The sequence below is a fragment of the Cyprinodon tularosa genome, unplaced genomic scaffold (assembly GCF_016077235.1).
Source record: "Cyprinodon tularosa strain WSP-4 unplaced genomic scaffold, ASM1607723v1 ctg409, whole genome shotgun sequence".
Classification (NCBI taxonomy): Eukaryota; Metazoa; Chordata; class Actinopteri; order Cyprinodontiformes; family Cyprinodontidae; genus Cyprinodon; species Cyprinodon tularosa.
The window spans coordinates 323655-343302 of NW_024039129.1; the positions used below are offsets into that span (position 1 = coordinate 323655).

Consider the following 19648-nt stretch of genomic DNA (forward strand, 5'->3'; position numbering starts at 1 on the left):
AAAAGGAACATAAGTATATACAGGAAATACTATAGACAGATGATAGAATGAGGAAAAAAAATCTTAACAGAGGATTCTCTTGGAAATACATTTTCCATATATTCTAGATGTCTTTACATTTGGTTTGCTGAAGTCTCACTAAGAAAATGATTCTTTCCATCACAAATATTGATTATATAATTCCATTCCTCTATAACTGGGTTGTCAGATTTAAGCCATTTCTTTTTTGCTTTTCTTTAAACTAAATTCAATACACCAAATGTAAGTGGTAATACACTTAATTTAAGACATGTTTACTCATTTCTAGATCATTTTTCCAGTGTAAGGACCTGAGTCGCTGATACTTGTTAATCTCAAATCCTGACCCCATCCTGTAGATGTTTGTGCCAACGTTGAGACCCAACAGCCAAAGCAAAGTATTTTTCCATGAGGTCTGGATCTGGTGAGTCTGTTTGGACCGTAGCCTTAGATTTCTGATCTGTATCAGCCTAGCTTGATTATTAGAGGTGGCTGCAGCTGCTGAATCCTCCACTTATCATGAATTGGTGAGCCCACTCTATGATGATAACCAGGCATTTATTACCAATAGTGCTGACACCCCTCTGGTTATTTCTCTTTCTCAGACCTCTGTTAAACTAATAGATGCTGATAACAGGTTTCAAAAAGGAAAAAATAAATAAATCCAGGTACTAAGGGGGTGACCAACAAAATGTATCTATCTTAGCTGTATGCCATTTTCTTTTGTATTAAAGAGTAGCTAAAAGAAATAGTTCGTTTTATGTCATTTCGACTCTGAGAAACCAGAAGGTCATGAATTACCAATTAAAGGTCACTTTGTACTCAAATTAAATAAATATAACCCTTAAGTGACATTTCTGAGTTGCATAAGATTTATTAGAGGAAACAAAAGTGTGGCACCTGTGATTTGGATAAAAATGATTTCATGACTTGAGTCATTTCCTCATTAAATTAATGTTCTCATCTTAACATATTCAGTATGAAATTATGCTGCTGCAATTGGATGACGAATTCAAGGTTTTTTTTTCTCATCTGTACCAATAAATTTGGATGCTGCACTGGAAAAAATTATCTAGAAATATGTAAACATTTCTTAAATTAAGTTTATTTACCCTTGATTTGAGTAGGTAAATGAGATTGAGATTAGATTTTTTACTAATAAAATAAGATAATTTGATAATATGCAATTGAAATAAGACAATGCAAATGTCTTTTCTTATTTTGAATATAAATTGTCTTGTTCCATTGGCAAAATGTCTCTTATCTGCTCAATTCAAGAACAAATGCGCTTATTTTAAGAAAAAATTATTTATCTAGATTTTGATTTTTTCCAGTGTGTTGTATGTTCATGTGACAAAAGAAAAAATGAGCAAGGAAAATAAGTCACTGCAAACCAAAACAATTCCCAACAAGAGCTTTTCACGTTTGGGTAGTATAAAACCTTTATTGTTTGCACGTATAAAAAAAAAAAGGATGGACAACTTTTATGAATGATACAATGTTTATTTTTAATCCGAAATATGTGCCCTAGAGTCCTGTTCGCTGTGCAGCTTAGGAGAGCATCAGAAGCGCACGCGTACCCTCCATGAGTAGTTCGTAAGAACTTTGTCCTTTTTCTTCACGATGCAAGTGTACGTGCCTTCATTGATGGCGTTGGCCACAATGGTGATGTGGTCATTTTTCAGGGAGATGTAGTTAGGGTGAGAGTGCACCAGCAGCTCCCCGTCTTTATACCAGCTGGAACAAAAATCAGGCTTCAGAAACTTCTCAACAGCTGCAGAGGTTTCCAAGCTGCCAATTACCCCCCTAAGGTTTTCAACAGCCCAACAACAGAAAGTCAACTAAGGTAGATTACACACTAAATTAAAACACCTCCTCCTTTTTTATTTACTACCAAAACGTACTTCATTTAGCTTTATTTTAATGTGTAAAAGAATTTCATGTTGATATATATATATATTTTAATTCATGTCATAATGATTCATTTGATCAGTTAATTTCTAAACCTCTACAATTCTCTGATAATTAAATTAACTTCTGTTTTAATCAGACACGTCGCTGACACTTACTATACTTTGCCTTTCTTTGATGCGATTTTCTTCCCACAGCGAAAAGTTAGTTTCTTGCCCTCGATGACCAGCTTGTGTTTTGTTCTGGGTGGAGTGGGTGTGGGGGCTGCAGTGGGGAATGGGAACTCTGCAAAAGGACGAAATGCATTCATAAGCAAAGTACAGAAAATCATGATAATGTCAAATAATTTAAACATGTTTGTGCTATAATTAGTAAGAGAAGGTAAGAAAGAATTATTTAATAGAGATTTCAAAAAGTATTGGAACCCCTTTTTGCACAGATTATCATGTCACTGTCAGGATCTTGGCACTGATGACTGGCTTAATTATTCATTCACCTGTCTAACTCTTTCCAGTTTCTCATTACTGCTCTGGTCCACCTGCTGCTGTTTAAGCTGCTTGCTCCCAGTCATCTAGGCCAGATTATTCTTCTTCTCTCTAGGCAGTGGTGAGAGTGTTTTTCAAGTTCCTTGCTTTTTGATTATCTGATCCTGACCTGTCTGCCTCTCAACCACTGAGCCTGCTTGTTCCCATCTGAACGGTTTGCCTGAACTGTCTTCGGACTCCTGGATCTCTGAGCCTGCCTGTTCTTATCTTTTTGCCTGACCTGGCTCTGGACTCCTGCATGTTCTCCGGGGCTACAGCTTCTGGGACACTGCGGACGGTGCCACAGTGTCTACCCTGTTTTTTGGAAATGGACTGGACTTGAAAACCAGAGGTTCCAGCCTTAGATGCCCTAGCCACTACTACTCAGATCTGCTGGTCTTAAATAAAAGCTTTTTAAGTAATGCCACTGTCTGTCTTGCCTGAATACTGGGTCCTCTGTTCTCAGTCAACCGCTCAATGACACAGTGGGTAGCACTGCTGCCTTGCAGCAAGAAGGTTCAGAGTTTGATTCCCGGCCAGGGGTCTTTCTACATGGAGTTTGCATGTTCTCCCTGAACATGTGTGGGTTCTCTGGCTTCTTCCCACAGTCCAAAAATATGACTGTTAGGTTTGTCTCTATGTTGCCCTGCGATGGACTGGTGACCTGTCCAGGGTGGACCCCGCCTCTCGCCCATAGACAGCTGGAGATAGGCACCAGCACCTCGCAACCCCGCTTGGGATTAAGCGTGTAAGAAAATGGATGAATGGATGTTCTGAGTCACAACAGTTACAGCCAGGCTCAGACTGGTAATCTGTGATACCAGGCATTTACCCAGGGGGCCAGTCCTAATTTAAGCATGTGAGGACCGACCCTCCTTAAATCATACTGGCCCCAACACTTACTGTCTGGCTGAAGCACCTACCTGTCAACAAGTAATACAATGGTAACTACCTAAATGATGCAAGCAGTATTTAAAGCCCTTCCTTGTCCTGCACATCCTTCTGACGGAGGGCATATGGTGTAATTTTCAATTTCTTCAAACTGTAAAATCATTGCAACAAACTAAATTATAATAAAACTAAACTGCTTTCTTTAAACGTCTTATATTGGGTGGATTTATGTTTGAATATTTTGCAAAAATATGTTGCGGTGCATGATGGGGTTTTGCTTCTAAAGTGTCCATCTTACCAAGTGCCTGCAATCAGTCAAACCTTTTTGAAATAAGATTAATAATCGAACTGGATCTGCTCTTGCTTAGTATATCAATCTCAAAATACAATCCAACAACTTTAAGATTTGGTTAGATCGATACTTTTTGCAGTGTCCATTTGACCAAATACAATATTTTAAGAAAGATTTTTAGATAATTTTTTCACTTGTGACAGATCAATAAAGTTCCATCCTCTCCATTTTTGGTTATAGGGCTTAAAGTGAGATTTTCAAAGGTTAGGGTATTTTTTTAATTACAATAGCAATGGTTTAAACTTCCTTTGTCTTAATATTGCTTGTTTTACACTTGATTTATATAGTAACGGAATGTATTGCACTGGATTTTGTTTAGGGGTGTTAGATAAAGGGAACTAAAGACAGCTGCAGGCCACACTTTTAAGACTCAAATTTGTAAAAAAAATTAAAATAAAAGCAAAGAACACATTTTGCAAATGGAAATTTGAAGAAAAAAAAAAGTAATCAAGAAATAAATCACTGAAAATGTGAAAAAGGTTAAGACAGTAACTGTTGTTTCATCAGATGTTATTTCTGTTGATTTTTTTCTCACATTTATTTTTGATATTTAACTTTTTCCAATTTTATTTTAAATTTTTTTTTCCAGATTTTTTTTCAGACAGAGTTTACGAATTTTATTCTTTTCAAATTGCATTTGATAGATCTTCTTTTCACTTCGAGCCCGATAAAAATGCTCACTCTTGATGCGCACATTGACCAATACAACTGTTGTTGCTTACATCTATGCAAACCAATAGGAATATGCAATCACTCCCCACTCCAGACGAAAGCATGACCCCGAAGGGTGATAAAAATTAGTTTGAAAGGATGCAATTTGTAAAATAAAATATTAAAAAATAGTCACTAATAAGTTACACTAAAAACCTTTTTTTGATTAAAACATTTGACAAAATTTCATTTTTTCAAATTTTTTATTTACAAAACGTGTTCTTTTTCCTTGCAACAATAATGGAATTTACTCAGAATTTACTCCATAATGCTGAGCTGTTGGGGAAGCAGCAGTCCTGTCATCGTAACCTTCTGGTTTCTGACCAACACATCAGAGCCTCTTGTGATCAGCTCTCAGACTGCTTAAGAATCTCTCATTCTCGTTAACACCACAAAAATCTCAATTGACCCTGTTTGCCTCTAACCCTCAAGCCACAGTCTGAAATTCCAGCGGTTTGGAGTCGCTCTGGAATTTTCCACAGCCGTACTGTGTCTCCGAAATCAACAACGGGGAACAGATTCCTGCAGACCAGCAATTGTTTCCTTGCTGTCTCTGAACTGTCCCTTGTTGCTGACAAAATCTGTGCAAGTGCAATGATAGTTTAGAGGAGCTATTTCCTGTGGTGCAAGCAGAACATCCACAATAAAACCTAAATAGGTACTCAGATTGCTAACGTGTTGGACTTTAAGCAAAGCAGGATCTGCTGAGACGCAGCCAACAGGTACCAATTCTGCTGAGCCTCCTGGGAAAGACTTCCCCTGTGCAGAAATACAATCTAATCTCCACTTAAATCGGGCACTTAAATCAACTCCATCAGAGCTCTGATAGGTTGGACCTGTTGGCTCCAGCTGTTCCATTGGCAAACAGTTCACAGTAGCTCCTTACGCTGTGAAAGCTTTCTTTTTTTCTCCCTGGAGTGCTACTCCTGCTTTCTGCGGCCTTACCGTAACAGAAATCACAGCTGGAGGGGCAGTGTCTCTGCATCAGCCTGCGCCTGCTGTCGCAATAGCCTTTCCGAGCCCAGGCAGGACAGATAAATAACCGGTCCAAACATCCTGGAAGAGAACGGAGGATGGATTTAGGAGGAGAAGATCCAGACAGCAGTTTTCAGTCAGCAGCAGAAAGAAATTGGATCTCCAATCGGCTTTTCATGCCAGCAAAACTGACTCACTGTAATACATGTTAATGATGACTCATGAGTTTATACAGTGTGCATTAATGCCACGTTGGCTGTCAGTGTCAAAGACAAACACGGTGGTCTGCTTTCCCCATTGGTCCGGATCCAAAAATGCGTCACTGCATATCATACGGCTGGTTTTAACATGTTTATCTAGGGGTAATTCTTCTAATTCCAGGATCAGAGAACAAAATGTTTCAACTTTTCAACATTCTTAGATTAAATCTATCAGTTTGTTATTGTAATCCCCTTCTTTTGCCAGCAATCCCTACAATTATTTTTGGCTTCATAAGAGGCTACCATCTGCCATGACAGTTGAGTTGGCGTTTTGAGATGCAGATTGCTGAAAACAGACCTGGGATCTTTAAAATGACGGCGTTGATTAATAAGACGTATGGGATGGTCTCAAACCAGGTGAAAGATGGAGAAACAAAACTGCTCTTTATGCGCTTATCTTGTTTCATGGAATCCAAAATATTTGTAAAAATAGGGCCTATCTGGCTCTGTTTGGTAGCTATTTTTCTAATCCCAGAAATCTATTACATTGTTAACTTTTGGATCCAGGAAGGAGATCTGGAAGTCCTGCCTATTGGCTCCAATTCTTTAAGGACCTCTTAGAGGAATTAAAGAGTCCAAAATGCGCCAGTGATCTGTAACTTTACTAGTGAGCTCTGACCACGCACACAAACACAGACACAAAAAACTGATTTTAAAATTATTTTTATTCTACCGAATTTTATAATTAAGTCAAGAGTCAATTCATCAGAATATATATATATATATATTTTGCCATTCTGTTCCTGATAAATGAACAGAACTAAAAAGCTCTAAGTTGCCTGCTGTATGCAGCTTACAAATATGCTGTTCACAGTAGGCTAACTGTGGTTAAAAAAAAACAAGAAACTCAAATATGTGTAATAGATATTGTTCACTTATTTTCCACATGACTGTTCAAACAGCTAAGTTTGTCTCATCAGAAACAGCTGGAAAAATAAGTCCACGGTCCCATGTCACCGTTGGATACTATCTGATGTGTATGACAGGTCAAATAAAAATTCAGTGCTTAGCATAAAAACCTGTCATCATAGAGGAAATGATTACCTTCACTGACCTCCACTATTTTTCTCTTTCCTTCACAAACTCCCCCTTTGATTACGATCTACTGACGTATGCTGGTGCATTGAACATAGTCTAAAAGCTCCAATGTCAATGAAGCATGTATGTCTCTTTAGATATGCTCCTGTTGTTATGCACAACTAGTGTATAATGTATAGATATTTTTATATAGTTGGTTTGTTTTCAGGGGGAGTGGCAGTCTAGTGGTTAGGGCATAGAGCTTGGAATCCTGAGGTTCTGAGTTCGAGCCCCACAACCTGCAACTCTGGGTCTCTGAGCAAGAGCCTGCTCCCCAGGCGCCCCACAATGGCAGCTGGTAAATTTCTCCAATGTACGAGCAATAAAGTTAAATTATTATTATGAAAGGAAAAGCTTACTTCCAAGGCTGTAAACCTCTTTGTTCTATTTCCGTTTAAAAACTTATCCAATTAGAGAGTAGGTTGTTCTCTAAGTTTTACTTTCACTTTCAAGCATCTCACATGCTGAAGTGAGTGAGGTGTCTGGTTGACTCTGTTGCAGGGGTGTACATGTACTGTACACAATGGGTGTGAGAAGTCCAGAAATGTGTGGCACCCAGTACATGATGGTGCTATAATGTTAAATGCAAAGCAAGGTGATCTGAAGCCATGATAATAAACCACATCTTGACTTGAAAGCCAGTGAAACCGAAGGTTTACACAGGATTAGGGTTTACTTTTTCCATTTTCTGATACAATGCTGATATTTCAGCTTTTAGAATTGGCCGATACAGATATTGACCTGATACAATACTTGCACAAGTCATATGCAACCGCATTTTGGCATTTACGTAATCATATTTAGTTACTTTAACACAACTGTTTTATGTCCTACCCTGCTAACACGAAACAATTGGGTTAAAGTATGATAATTAAGTAAATGCCAAAACTGGTTGCATTAGTTTTTATTTTATTTTATAAATTTATTTATTTATTTATTTTTTTACTATTATTACTTATTTTGTCCTGCAAATTTTAGAAAAGGTTGGATCAAGTAATATAACTAAAACTGGGAGTAAAAGTTAACAAATAAAGGTATGATTTTAGAGACCATTTGATAGAGCCAAAAAACGATTTTTGGCAAATATGGAACCAATATCCGATATTTATATCGGATTGGAACGTCCCTACACAAACTAGACATGAAAGAAAATGAAAGGAATATTCTGCAGGTAAACCATGAAATATGAGAACACTTTTAGCAATAAGCAGACAGCTTGTTTACTCATTTATATCTAACTACAGATTCTTGGTATTAGTTTTCCCCCCCGACTTTCATGGCTGCTCAAACTATTTAGATTTTTTTCACTGTGAAATGAAAATATTTCTTATCTCTTTATGCAAGAACAATATAGTATCTACAGTTTTATTTTTTCAATGATTAGACAAAAGATAAAAACACTATTCATTATTGGTGCTACTTTGTAGCTCTCCACACCTTCCAAGGTAATTAAACAATTTTCATTTTGTTCAGGTTGAATAAATGTCCTAAATATATTGTGGAGGATTTTCACAAATTTTATAAAAGACCCGCCTTTTCCACTTAAAAAAATGCACATGCACGACCCTGTACCCGCTCCCAAGAGGGAAAACCTATTGAATGCTTGTGAGAGCGTACATGAGTCCATTTCTCGTGCACGCTCTGCTTGAAAGTTGCTGTTTGCATCGCTCATACAAGTTTACTTTCCAAAAGAAAGTGAGCAGTTTTTCCACGATTGTCAGACTCACCACCAGTAAGTAAAAATTCGAGGACGAGCAATGGGGACGGCCTTACATATCAGCAGAATGATTGACAGTTACAAGGACCACTTATTTTGATGATCCACCCGGAAAACGAACATCCTCCATTATATGTTTAACTAGTAGGTGGGATACACAATGTTTGAAGAAGCCAATTTTAGCTCCCCTGAGAGCTATCGTCTAACTTACCAGCAGCTACAATTACAATGATAATTAGCTTTAATTTAGCTTCTACATCTTGCATTTTCTTTTTTTAAAATAGAAATCCAATAAGTCTAAATAAACTTTCTCGTAAACAAAAGTAGGTTGTATTAGCCTTTCTTCGGCCAAATTTAAGAGAAGCAACAAAAGCTTATGAAGAGGCAGCGCTGCACTGATCAATGTTCCAAACAAACAGGATATTTTGACACTTTCTCTGGCAACTGATGGAAAGAATGTTAAAATGGCGTAAAGGAAAATCTTTAGCCACTTTAAAATTCTTGAAGTCCCCCAGACTATGGATGCTTTTAAATGTGGCCTTAAAACCCACCTTTTAATTGAACTTGTGCTCTTTTACTTATTGTCTTTGTTTCTTTAATCTTTTTTACTTGATATACTACACAGCGCTTTGGGATTTGTATAAATATAAAGTGAGTTACAAATCCAATGTATTATTAAAACCATCCTAAATGTCAGCAGCCCATGGCTAATTCTGACAGGGATGTGACTACAGATGTACCATAGAGACGGTGCAGACCCCAGATTTCGTCCTGGGTGATCCGCTTGCGTCCTGTCAGAGTAGCGTTCAAGTGCATTATAGCTTTCGGGTCCATAGTGTGCATGAGTCCGAGGACGTGGCCGATTTCATGAGTTGCCACGTGGACAAGATCCGTCAGCCAAACTCCTGAAACAAGAACATAACGGCGATTTGTCGTTTGCTTAATCATTATTTGCAGTTAAAAAAACCGGGTCCTGCCTTTCTTCCAGCTGAAGCGCATATCTCCCAAAATCCAGTATTCGCTGTCATCGAAGTGGATCTCACCCGTTGGCGGGAAGAAGGCGTGAGCAAGTTCACCTGTGATGCCGTCAAAACAGTGGTGCAGGTAGGACTGCCAGCAGTCCGTGTGGTTGACCGGGTAGAAGCCTGCCAAAGCCGAGAGAGAAACACATACCTCTTAGTCAAAGAGGGAAACCCACAACCTATTATTTCTGCTCTCTGTGGACTACAGTGGAGAAATTATGATTTACTGAAGACAGAGAGTTCTTTGCAGAGGCCTCACCCTGCATGATGACAGCAATACCTCTACCTGTCACTAGCAATTTATGCTGGGACTCCAATTTAATTCCAGAAGGATGAATAATGCATAATTCACAATGATTTGCCATGGAAGTTGTCAAGAATTCAGTGTTTTTCTTTTCTGTCATCATTATATATAGCACTGAATGTAGGCTTTGTACTACAGTACGGCACAACGATAAAAAAAAGGAAAGAGTAAAGCATAACTCTCAACCTGGGAGCCAAGCAACATCTGTTGGAGACTAAAACAGCTGCATGCAGGGAAAGTGAGCACTCACCGATCTTAATGTCTGCCTCCTCGTCCGCTGGCACCTCTCTGAATGAGAACGGCGAGACGTCGCTCCACAGGCCAAAAGCCCTGGCAATGCCTTGACGCGTGTCGCTGGCATTTATCAGGTTTGTAGGAAAAGACAGCAACCTGTTGGGAGGCGGCATGCAGTTAGCGCTGCTCTCTGTACACATTCATCACAGCAGCTGAGGAGTCAGTCAAAACACAGCAGCTACTGTTCACACCAATTCTCACAAGCACTACTGAGTACAGCTCCATTACTTCATCTGCTTGTACATCTCAGCCAGGCTTAGATCAGTGCTGAGACTTTTAATGAAGGTTATGTATTAATCGGATTGTCTGCTGTTAGCTTAAGGGTGTTTTAAGATCATTGCAGATAAACTGTAGTACCTTCTCCAATTAGGTTTAATTAAAGAGTTTATATGGGGACTAGTAACTCAAGAAAAATTTAAATTGGTAAAGATTTGAGTAGTTTTTTAAGTTAATCATTCAAAATGTAGAGGAAGATGTAGGTGGAAAGCATTTTAGTGAGTAGAGTATTGGACTGTATAAGAAGAAAATAATAAGCTTGACTAATTCAAATATTCATGCATTACTTCAAGTATTTCTTTGATTTTTAAAGATCTTTCTGCAAGAGTAATAAACCGTAGTGTTATGTTGCTGATGAATTGAGTGAGACCATATTATAAAAGTCTTGCCTAAGTCTGGATTCTTTTTGTATTTTGATCTTCTTTAAATTCTACCACAAATGTTTTTTTTTCCATGTAAAAAATTAGGATGCAACAATTTCTTCTCTTCTGTAGCAAGGCTCTGGAGACAAGATAAGAAAACTCTAGAAAGAAACGACTCCCGTAGCAAATGCATGTTTTTTTGCTTTAAGAGATTACTCAACCTACCTAAAGTTTGGTTGACTAAGTTAACGTTTGGCTATGTGTATGCACCCTGCACAGTCATCTGGTTTACCCAATTTCTTTGTTACCAGTTTCCAGATTTATTAGATGTCTAATATCATGTCACTGGTGGTTTCTTTACTTATAAATTTGTATTTACCTAAATGCTGCAGCAGGGCAGATGACTGAAGAAGGCGCACCTCTAGGTTAGCTTACTAAGGGACACAACTCAATGTTATACTGCATTTGCATCATATTTATTTTGCACAGCACTGAATATTTCCTTATTAATGCCCTTTTGCACCATAATTGTTTTTACACTGTTTTTCTTTTCCCCTGTACTTTTTACATGATGATCACTGCAGTATTTTATACTGGTAATGTTCATTTCACTGTTGTAAGCTTTAAGCAACATAATTTTGTTTTGTAAACACTCTGTGTATAAAAAAATGACAATTAAGTTTGCCTAAGTCTAAGTCTAATGAATTGTTACAATAATCTTAAAAATCGTGCAATATTAGATTAGATTAGCTTTATTGATCTCACAGCGGAGAAATTCACTGGTCACATATTGGTATAGTAATTAAAGAAGGTGCAAACAAGGAGGAAACAGGTGCATTAAGAATAAACAATATATATACAGTATATCAAGGTATTGATATACTGTATATATATTGTTATATTGATATATTAGTTTTGGACTCTCTCTTCCTCCATTTTGGTTATATCAAAGTCTTGGTTGTGTCTCAGATTGTGGTCTAAAATACAGCAGTACTTGTTCGTGTTGATAAGGAAACAATGTGAGAGTAAATACTTGTATGTTAGCTTGAACTTGTCCCATTTGAGCTGCTCTGGGGTCAGGGTGTAGCGCTTGTTCCTGGACAGGTTGAGGACTTGTGAGCGCGCCTCTTTGCGGATCCCGATGAGCAATATGGTGGTGTGAGCTTCTTCCTTGGACAAAGAAAAAACCTTTAATGTTTCACCTTATGGAATGGACAGCAGATAAAAATAAAATGAAAGTAAAGACGATCTTTCCTGTACATCTTTACATTCAATAGCAGGCACAGAGATGTGCAACAGTAAACACCTTTGACTCTGAGCAGAAATTTGAAGTTTAGTTCAGGTTATAAAGGTTATAAGCAGGGAGGTCCTGATTGTGTTTATCAAAAGGTGTACAATCTTGTTAGCAGGCTATCTACAAAGCATGTGCAAATTGAATTGCATGTGTAAAACCAGTGAAATATCTAGTGCAACATTTTTATCTGTGCCTTAGGAATATACACACAGACGTAATTTGCAGGGGGGTCACAGGGGACATGTCCCCCGCACTTTTTCAAAGTCTGTTTTGGTCCCCTGCACTTTTTACTGTCCAAAAACAAAATTTAGACCCAGACCCTTGACCTCAGACTTCCTCTCTTTAGCTGTTGCTTAGACGAGGAACACCTACATTCCTCCTCTTCCTCATCATGCTGTTCTTGGATGTGGATCGTCTTTATTCGTGGAAAATGTAACAAACCCATCCGTCTGGAGGCTGTTAAAGGTTTAATTTGATTTGCAATATATGCAAAACAATTTCACGCTGGAGTACACAGACAAACGTCATGCACTAGGACCAAGAGAAGATCCACAGCTGAAACCCGCTTCCCTGAGTTTCTTATATGATTGGCTGTCACCGCTGTCACTCATGAGAAGGTCACTTTACAAAAAACTGATGCGCCACTGAATCTGGTCTGTGATTGGATGGTCACAGCACTGCTACTGTAATTAAAAAACTGTAGGGTCGCAAGCCTCTGTCTCTGCTTTCCGGTACGTTTTGGTTGGATTTTTGAGATAACTTAACCAGGAGTAACGGCCTTGTAGAGTCTGCTGCTGCAAATGAGGTATTTTTTCTTCTCATTTGGTCATGAAGGGTTGTAATATTAGGTGTATTAAATTACTCAAATCTTTGAACTGGTGGCTGTTTGTGTGTTTGTTTATTGGACTTGCAGGTGTCTGAAAAAAGAAACAGAGACATTAAGAGACTTATTTAAAAGTCAAAGTGTGTGAGCTATGTAACACCCCTCCTAAAACACCTTCACCGATAAAGCAGCAGATCCACTTCAAGATCCTCCAATGAATTATAAAGCACATTTATTTTATCAAAAGTGCTGATAAATTAAATGTATTATTGTTATATATTATTATTATCATGTGAAACTATGTGTTTTTAATCCACATGGATTGTTGCACCCCAGATTGTCAAATTGTTCACGTCGTTCAGTCATATATTTTTATCAGGTGAGGGATAGCAGAGATGCAAGAGAAAATGGAGGAAACAAACACAGACAAACTACTAGAAAACGTGCCAAACTTGTATTTAATAGTACAAATTGCACCCCTCCCGACTTCTGAAATCAAAATTTCATCCATAAATAAAAAAACAGTATTCTAATCATGAAACTGATCAAAAGGATATGAAAATGTGCATAATTACCACAGGCAGAACGATTTATCAAACCTGACACTGATCACTTTTGTTCATTTTAGCATCTTAGAAAGTCTGGTAAAAACTCTGTAGAACAACCGTCTGTGACCATTATAGCCACAAAGGAGGCATTGGCAAAATGAAAGATGACGGAGAGTCTGTGCATATGTGAACACATCTGGACTGCCAGAAATAACAAAAGCTGAATAATATTAGTGGGAAAAACACATGTGCACACATAATGCAGCCATAAGCAATTCTATATGCAATTGAACCTAAACTAGACACCATGGCTGATATTAAATATATTGTCACAGAGCCTGTAAAGGGTGGGCACCTAAATCTGGTCATCTCTGAGTCGTGGTAAGAGGGATTTTTTTCCTCTTCCAATGGTGTTTTACTGGCTCTCAATGAAGCTCAATTATGACAAAATTATTATTGGCCTAACTTTGTTTAGAGAACGTTGAGTCAGTCGGGTGCTATGCAGAGTTGTGTGGAGGTAGATTCAGCTGTTTAGAATGTAATTTGGAATTAAGGCGTTTTTCCTGGACTAGCTAAAACATTGTCCAAGTTTTACAACTGATAAACAACCTTTTAATGTCTTTTGTTATTTTCATCTTTATTTTTTTTTCATTTCATTATGTTTGTAGTACTTTAAGTTACTTAAGTAAAGTGCACTTCAAATAATATTCATAATTTTCACTTATTTTATTCTGTTTATTTAGTCTGTGGGGTTTTAATGATTTTTGCCATTATCTCCAACTACATGGCTTAAAACTTAATATTCCTTTTATGGCCATTGTCAAAATACCAGTTGCACACACGATTTACTTTTACAGGTTTACATACGCAATCCTTGCAGTTCATCTGCAAGAGATGTGAATTTTTTTTTTCTTTTTGCCCAAGAAAATCCTTTTCCACTGTGTTTTACACAGTGGAAAAGGATACAGGAACAGTATTTCCTGTCAAGATAGCTGCCTCATATTAAAGTGTAGATACACTGAAGCCTGGAATGTATTATACCAAGGCAAACTTTTTTGTCACTTTAATTCAACACGTAGGTCTCTCTTTTTTAAATATAAGTGCAAGAGGCATCATTGTGAAAAACGTTTTTAGTTTTAGCAAAAAGTTGCTAGCCCTTCTCAATACCTACAGGCTTGCTGTATTCGCATATCTTTACATGAGCTACAACTCATCCATATCTCTTTGACCGTGCCCTGACCTTTGACTCACTCCAGAGTTTCTAAACTGGATTTAAGTAAGGATTTGGTCTGAATATACCACAGCAAAACATTGATGCTTATGCCTGCTAAACACCATACCATTGTTATGTATTTTGGATTGTGGTGCTGAAATGTCCAAGGCAGAGTTTCTCTGCAGGCTGCCTGTTGGAGATAATCTTTATCTGCTGCTCTTTTTTCATGGTACCATTTACTTTGATTAGCTCCCTTGGGCCAATGGCTGAAAAAACAAACCAAAAGCATCAGGTTCCCCCCGCTATGTTTGCCATTAAGGACAAAGTTCATAGGGTTGATGGCTTCTACGTTTTTATAACAAATAAAGGATACATCATTGTGGCCAAACAATTATTCTTTTGTTTAATATGACCATGAATTCAACTTTTATTTGTCCAGGTGAATATTTGCAAAGGTCTGGTGTTTGTCTTAGACAAGTGGTGTCGCCTTTGGTCGGTGTCTGAGGAACCCAGTAGTGAGTAATGTTTTGGACTGTCTGCCTTGAGACGTCGCCACCACCAGATCTCAGATTCACTGTGACGGCCTTGATGGTAATGCTTAGATTTTATTTCACCTGTCTTGCCAGCACACAGGTGTCCAATTTAGCTTCTGAGCAAAATCCTCTAAAAGGTGTGTAGAACGTTATGTATTTCCTAATAATAAGCTGCACTGTAACCAATGGAAAAATGAAGGATTTTCGTTATGGACTTAATGCCTTTCCCTAACTTGTGTGTAAGATTCTCCATGAGCTTATCTATCTTAGCCATGATGGTACAAAGAAAAAAAAAAACAGCTGCAGAGAGCTGCTAGGCTTGGCCTCTCTAACCTACATCCTGTGTAGTTATTAAATTCAGGTGATCCAGCCATAATAAAGCATGCATTATAATAAGGCATGCTTTAGTGCAATAATGCATAATGCATTCTGTTTCTGCAAACATCTATGGAAGAATGGATTGCCTGCTCTCAGGAGCTCAGTGAATTCCAGTTGGTAAGATGATATGATGCCATCTGTGCAATAAGTCCAGTTGTGACATTTCCTCCTGAATAAATGTTCCAGTTGTTAGTGCCATTATAACAAAGTAGAAGCTATTAGGAGGGACGGTAACTGAGCCATGATGTGGTGGGCCACATAAAATCCCAGAGCGGGTCAGCAGATGCTGAGTATAGTCAGTAGCTAAAGACCTCCAAACTTGATTTTGGTCTTCAGATTAGCACATAAGCAGTGCATAAAAGCTTCATGGAATGGGTTTCCATGGCTGAGCTGCTGCATCCAAACCTTACATCACCAAGTCCAAGGCAAAGTGTTGGATCCACTGGTGTGAAGCATACCAACACTAGAGTCTAAAGCAGCGGAGACGTGCTTTGGAGAGACGAATCATCCCTGTGTGTAAAAAACACCTGTTTGGTGACATCATTTTGTCCACTGTGAGTGAGGCTGTGGTCTCAGAACTACAGTACATCAGTCAAATTTAATATAATTATTTGTTCAATTTAACTTTATACTTGACAAGATAATTCAGATTTTATGATAGATTGCATTGCGGGCTTTTAAACCAACAATTTGTCCTCCTGCAGCTGCACACCGCTGCTCAGCAAGCTGACATACAGCTACAACACTGTTGCCTTGTATTTCCTGTGATTGGAAAACACAATAAGTTAGGTGGTGGTATCTTAGCAAGCGCCATCCATTACTCATAATAGGATGACATTATGAAGTCTGTAATATTCTTGCAACACTATGATAACTAAGATGGAATAACATCAGGCATGCTTCTAGAAGCAGAACGCCAAAAAATGCTAACAAAAATGTGGCTTTGTCTGGTCAGAGAACCATGCTTTGATAATGATAAATGATGCATTTTGTTTCTGTGAATCATCATGTTGTAATGAACTTCCTCCAGATTGTTAGTCACCTGCAACGCTCTCTGTAGTGGTACATTCTCAGGATAAAATAGGAAATCTATATAGCAAAAAAAAGTATCAGGGCACCCTTTATTTTGCATTCCACACCTTATCCTCTGGATCTTGTTTCTGATTTTCCCAGTCAAGAGGGATACATGACTTCCTTTCCAAAATAACCCAACAGGGACAGACCCGTTCTGGTGTGGAAAGTGATAATGTCGATCACTCTCACTGAAGAATGCTCCCTTTCTTCTGAATTTCCTCCACTAAAACTCCACTCACCTCGTCTGATGCACCACAGTCATGGACTCTGTGACTTATGAGGTGTTTAATGTATTGTTTAATGTATTCAGGCCAACACTGTATTCTCCCTTTCTCTGTGCACCATGTCGCTGCGGACAGACACTCATGATTTGACTCAAATTAAGATGAACTGGGGAACCGTGGGGATGGAAGCCGGCTGTCTCTAGACTAAACCCTGAAGCCATGACTGAGCTCGCAGACCAAAACATGCGAAGAGATGTCTCTGAGGATTTGAGAGGGAGAGTCTGGAATAGTTTAGCCTCAAACTGCTAAACGAGGGATTATGGTTTTCATTCCTCATGTCAGACACACAGAAGAATTTCATTTTCGGCAAATTGCTGCATTTTGGATATAATTAAAAACACAATTTGTTTATTGTATTTCCTCTTCATAGAGCACACCGAGTTCCTTCCAAGAACTGACTTTTTTTTTCTTCATATTTTGTCATTCTATAATCACAAACTTTGGGTATTGTATTAGAGGTTTATGAAACAGACTAAAATAAATCAGCACATCATTGTAAACTCAAACGATGACGATGCATGCTTTTTAAAACATTGTACAACTAAGAATCTAAACAATGTGCAATTTATTTGACCCTCTTTACTCTAAGAGCAACCAACTGCCTTTATGGCACAAAGCCAACCCTACAGAGAGCAAAAAATAAAATAAAACAATCTACCCCTTATGGAAAAGTGGCAATCATTGACAAAAAACAATAGGGAGTGCTTTTTGCTATTTGCCACAAGCAATTAAAGGGGGGACAGTGAACAGCTGGAAGAAAGCTTTCTGGTCAGATGAGTTCAAAAGTAAACTTTTATAACCACATGCATTATGCTCTATGAGGTTAAACAGCAGTACTTCACATTACCCACTGTTAAACATAGGGCCAGATTATATGGTCAAAACTTATATCACAATACATTTTTTATTTCAGTCAATCTGATATAATTTCAATATTAATATGAAAAAATAAAACCCAATAACAAAATGCTTTAAAAACAAACAGAAAATAAATTAAATACATAAAATCCTGTAAGTTAGTCAGTGAAAAAATGCCGCTTAATGAATAGTGAAATATCAGAAATGGGTTTAAAGTCATATCACTGATATTGAATTAAACTATATTGTAATATATATATTGATAGTGAAATATGGTCCAGCCCTATCTAAACACAGTGGTGGCTGAGTCATACTGTGTGGATGTTTTTTATAAATGTGAAGGTTTTTAAATACTACAGACTGGAGTGGAGGTGCATTGTTCAACACAACAACTCTAAACATTCAGCCATGTCTACAGTCTTATAATGTAATTTTCTATAAAAACAGATTAGTATTCTATTTCCCATTAAATCTCCAAATCAAATTCAGTGAAATCAGTGGTTGTGATGGGGAAAACAAATTATAAAAATCTATTCTTCAATGGATGTGAATATTTTTATAGAACAAATTGAGCTGAATTTGTAAAGCTTATCTAACACGATTGATGCAATGGCCTCCATGACTGACAGCTAATAGGAATGTGTGTTAAAGGAAATTACACAAAACTGTCCCTCAGGCTCTGGATCACAGTGGGTGGCTGGCAAGAAGTGAAGTAATGTGGAGGGGAACAAAATTTTCCTATCCACTGAAGACATTACCTTACAAGGATCCACTTTGTTGCAGAAACTAATTCTGGTATTCATCTAATTTCAGCTGAGCAGAACTTTAACTGGATCTGAAGTCTATTACCAAAATTAAGTGAGTCCATCTGTTGATGCTTTGGTAATAATGAGGCTGCACAGTTAATCCCATTTAAGGTATTTCATAATATGTTATAAAAAGAAAACAGGATATGATCTGATCCCAAATGAAGATGTTAGGAAATTATTAAATATAACAAATATTTAGAACTCATAAAAAATGGTTTTAAGCTTTTGTAATATTAGTATATGTCATTTATTTTCAAAGATTTTAAATAAGGTTTAAAATTCCTAGATTCGCAATAACTTGGGGGATCAAAGTCATAAATTATTTATCATCTTGAAAATTGAATAGACCTCGTATTTCTGTCTTTTGAGACAAAATGCATAACAGTGTAATCAGAAGTTGAATTGAGCCCTTGCAGGTCAGCAGGTGACAGCATACCTCTAACCTCCAGGAGGGAAACGCGGTGGCTGGATGCATCCCAGCAAACAGAAGGCTGAGCAGCGCAGCGGCCAGCAGAGCAGCGGAGCACCAGTCACCGCTGCGTAAACCTCCGGAAGTCCAGCAGCTCGCCATGGTTGCAGCAGAGTCACACTTTGGGGATAAACAGCCTCTCAGCTAGGAGACTTCAACCACCGATGCCCACCGGGTGCTACTTCTCGGCCATTGCGCGCAACTTTGCGTAGCTCCTGTCACACAGTGCGGGTGCGCAGTCCAGCCTGCGGACCGCGTAATGAAAAGCGCAGACAGCACATCAGCTCTGCTCTGCTCGCTCTCTTCCGCTCAGCACGCGCGCCAGCGGGCTGGATCCACACAGGACAGGGGGTCAGTGTCGAGACGATCTAATGAAAACCAAACGTGCTTTCCGTCGCGCCACTGCTTCCAACCACGAGACCTCACTAAAAGCACTATCAGATGGGTAGCTCTGCTTTTTTCATCTCTGTTGTTTATGTAATGCTGCTGAAGGGAAAAAATCTCTACTTTTTCAGACATTTCGGCAAAAAAGAAAACACCAGGAGCGCTGATATATTATTAAAGCGCTGAGGGGCCTGGAGCACTCTTCCTCTTCACCTGACTCAATTTTTAGTCCAACAGATTTCTCTCTAATAAAGGACACACTAATATTCATATCATTCCTGGGGCTA

General features: G+C 38.2%; 1 protein-coding gene across 1 annotated transcript; it reads right to left on the reverse strand.

The window, feature by feature from the left end:
• Window positions 1-1505: 1505 nt before the first annotated feature.
• Window positions 1506-19496, reverse strand: mmp23ba (matrix metallopeptidase 23ba). The gene is made up of 9 exons (XM_038298533.1): window positions 19485-19496; window positions 18945-19121; window positions 11728-11864; window positions 10013-10152; window positions 9414-9581; window positions 9177-9341; window positions 5353-5463; window positions 2088-2214; window positions 1506-1755 (listed from the first exon to the last, which is right to left on the reverse strand). The coding sequence occupies exons 1-9, from the start codon at window positions 19494-19496 to the stop codon at window positions 1581-1583; spliced, it is 1212 nt and encodes a 403-aa protein (XP_038154461.1). The 3' UTR covers window positions 1506-1580.
• Between the last annotated feature and the right edge of the window lie 152 nt (window positions 19497-19648).

Excerpts from the sequence above, each read along its gene's own strand:
- mmp23ba (XM_038298533.1), bottom strand. Across the intron at positions 9,342-9,413 it reads GCGCTTCAGCTGGAAGAAAG|GAGTTTGGCTGACGGATCTT; the intron begins GCAGGACCCGGT and ends TTCTTGTTTCAG. Across the intron at positions 2,215-5,352 it reads CAGCTGTGATTTCTGTTACG|AGTTCCCATTCCCCACTGCA; the intron begins GTAAGGCCGCAG and ends GTCCTTTTGCAG.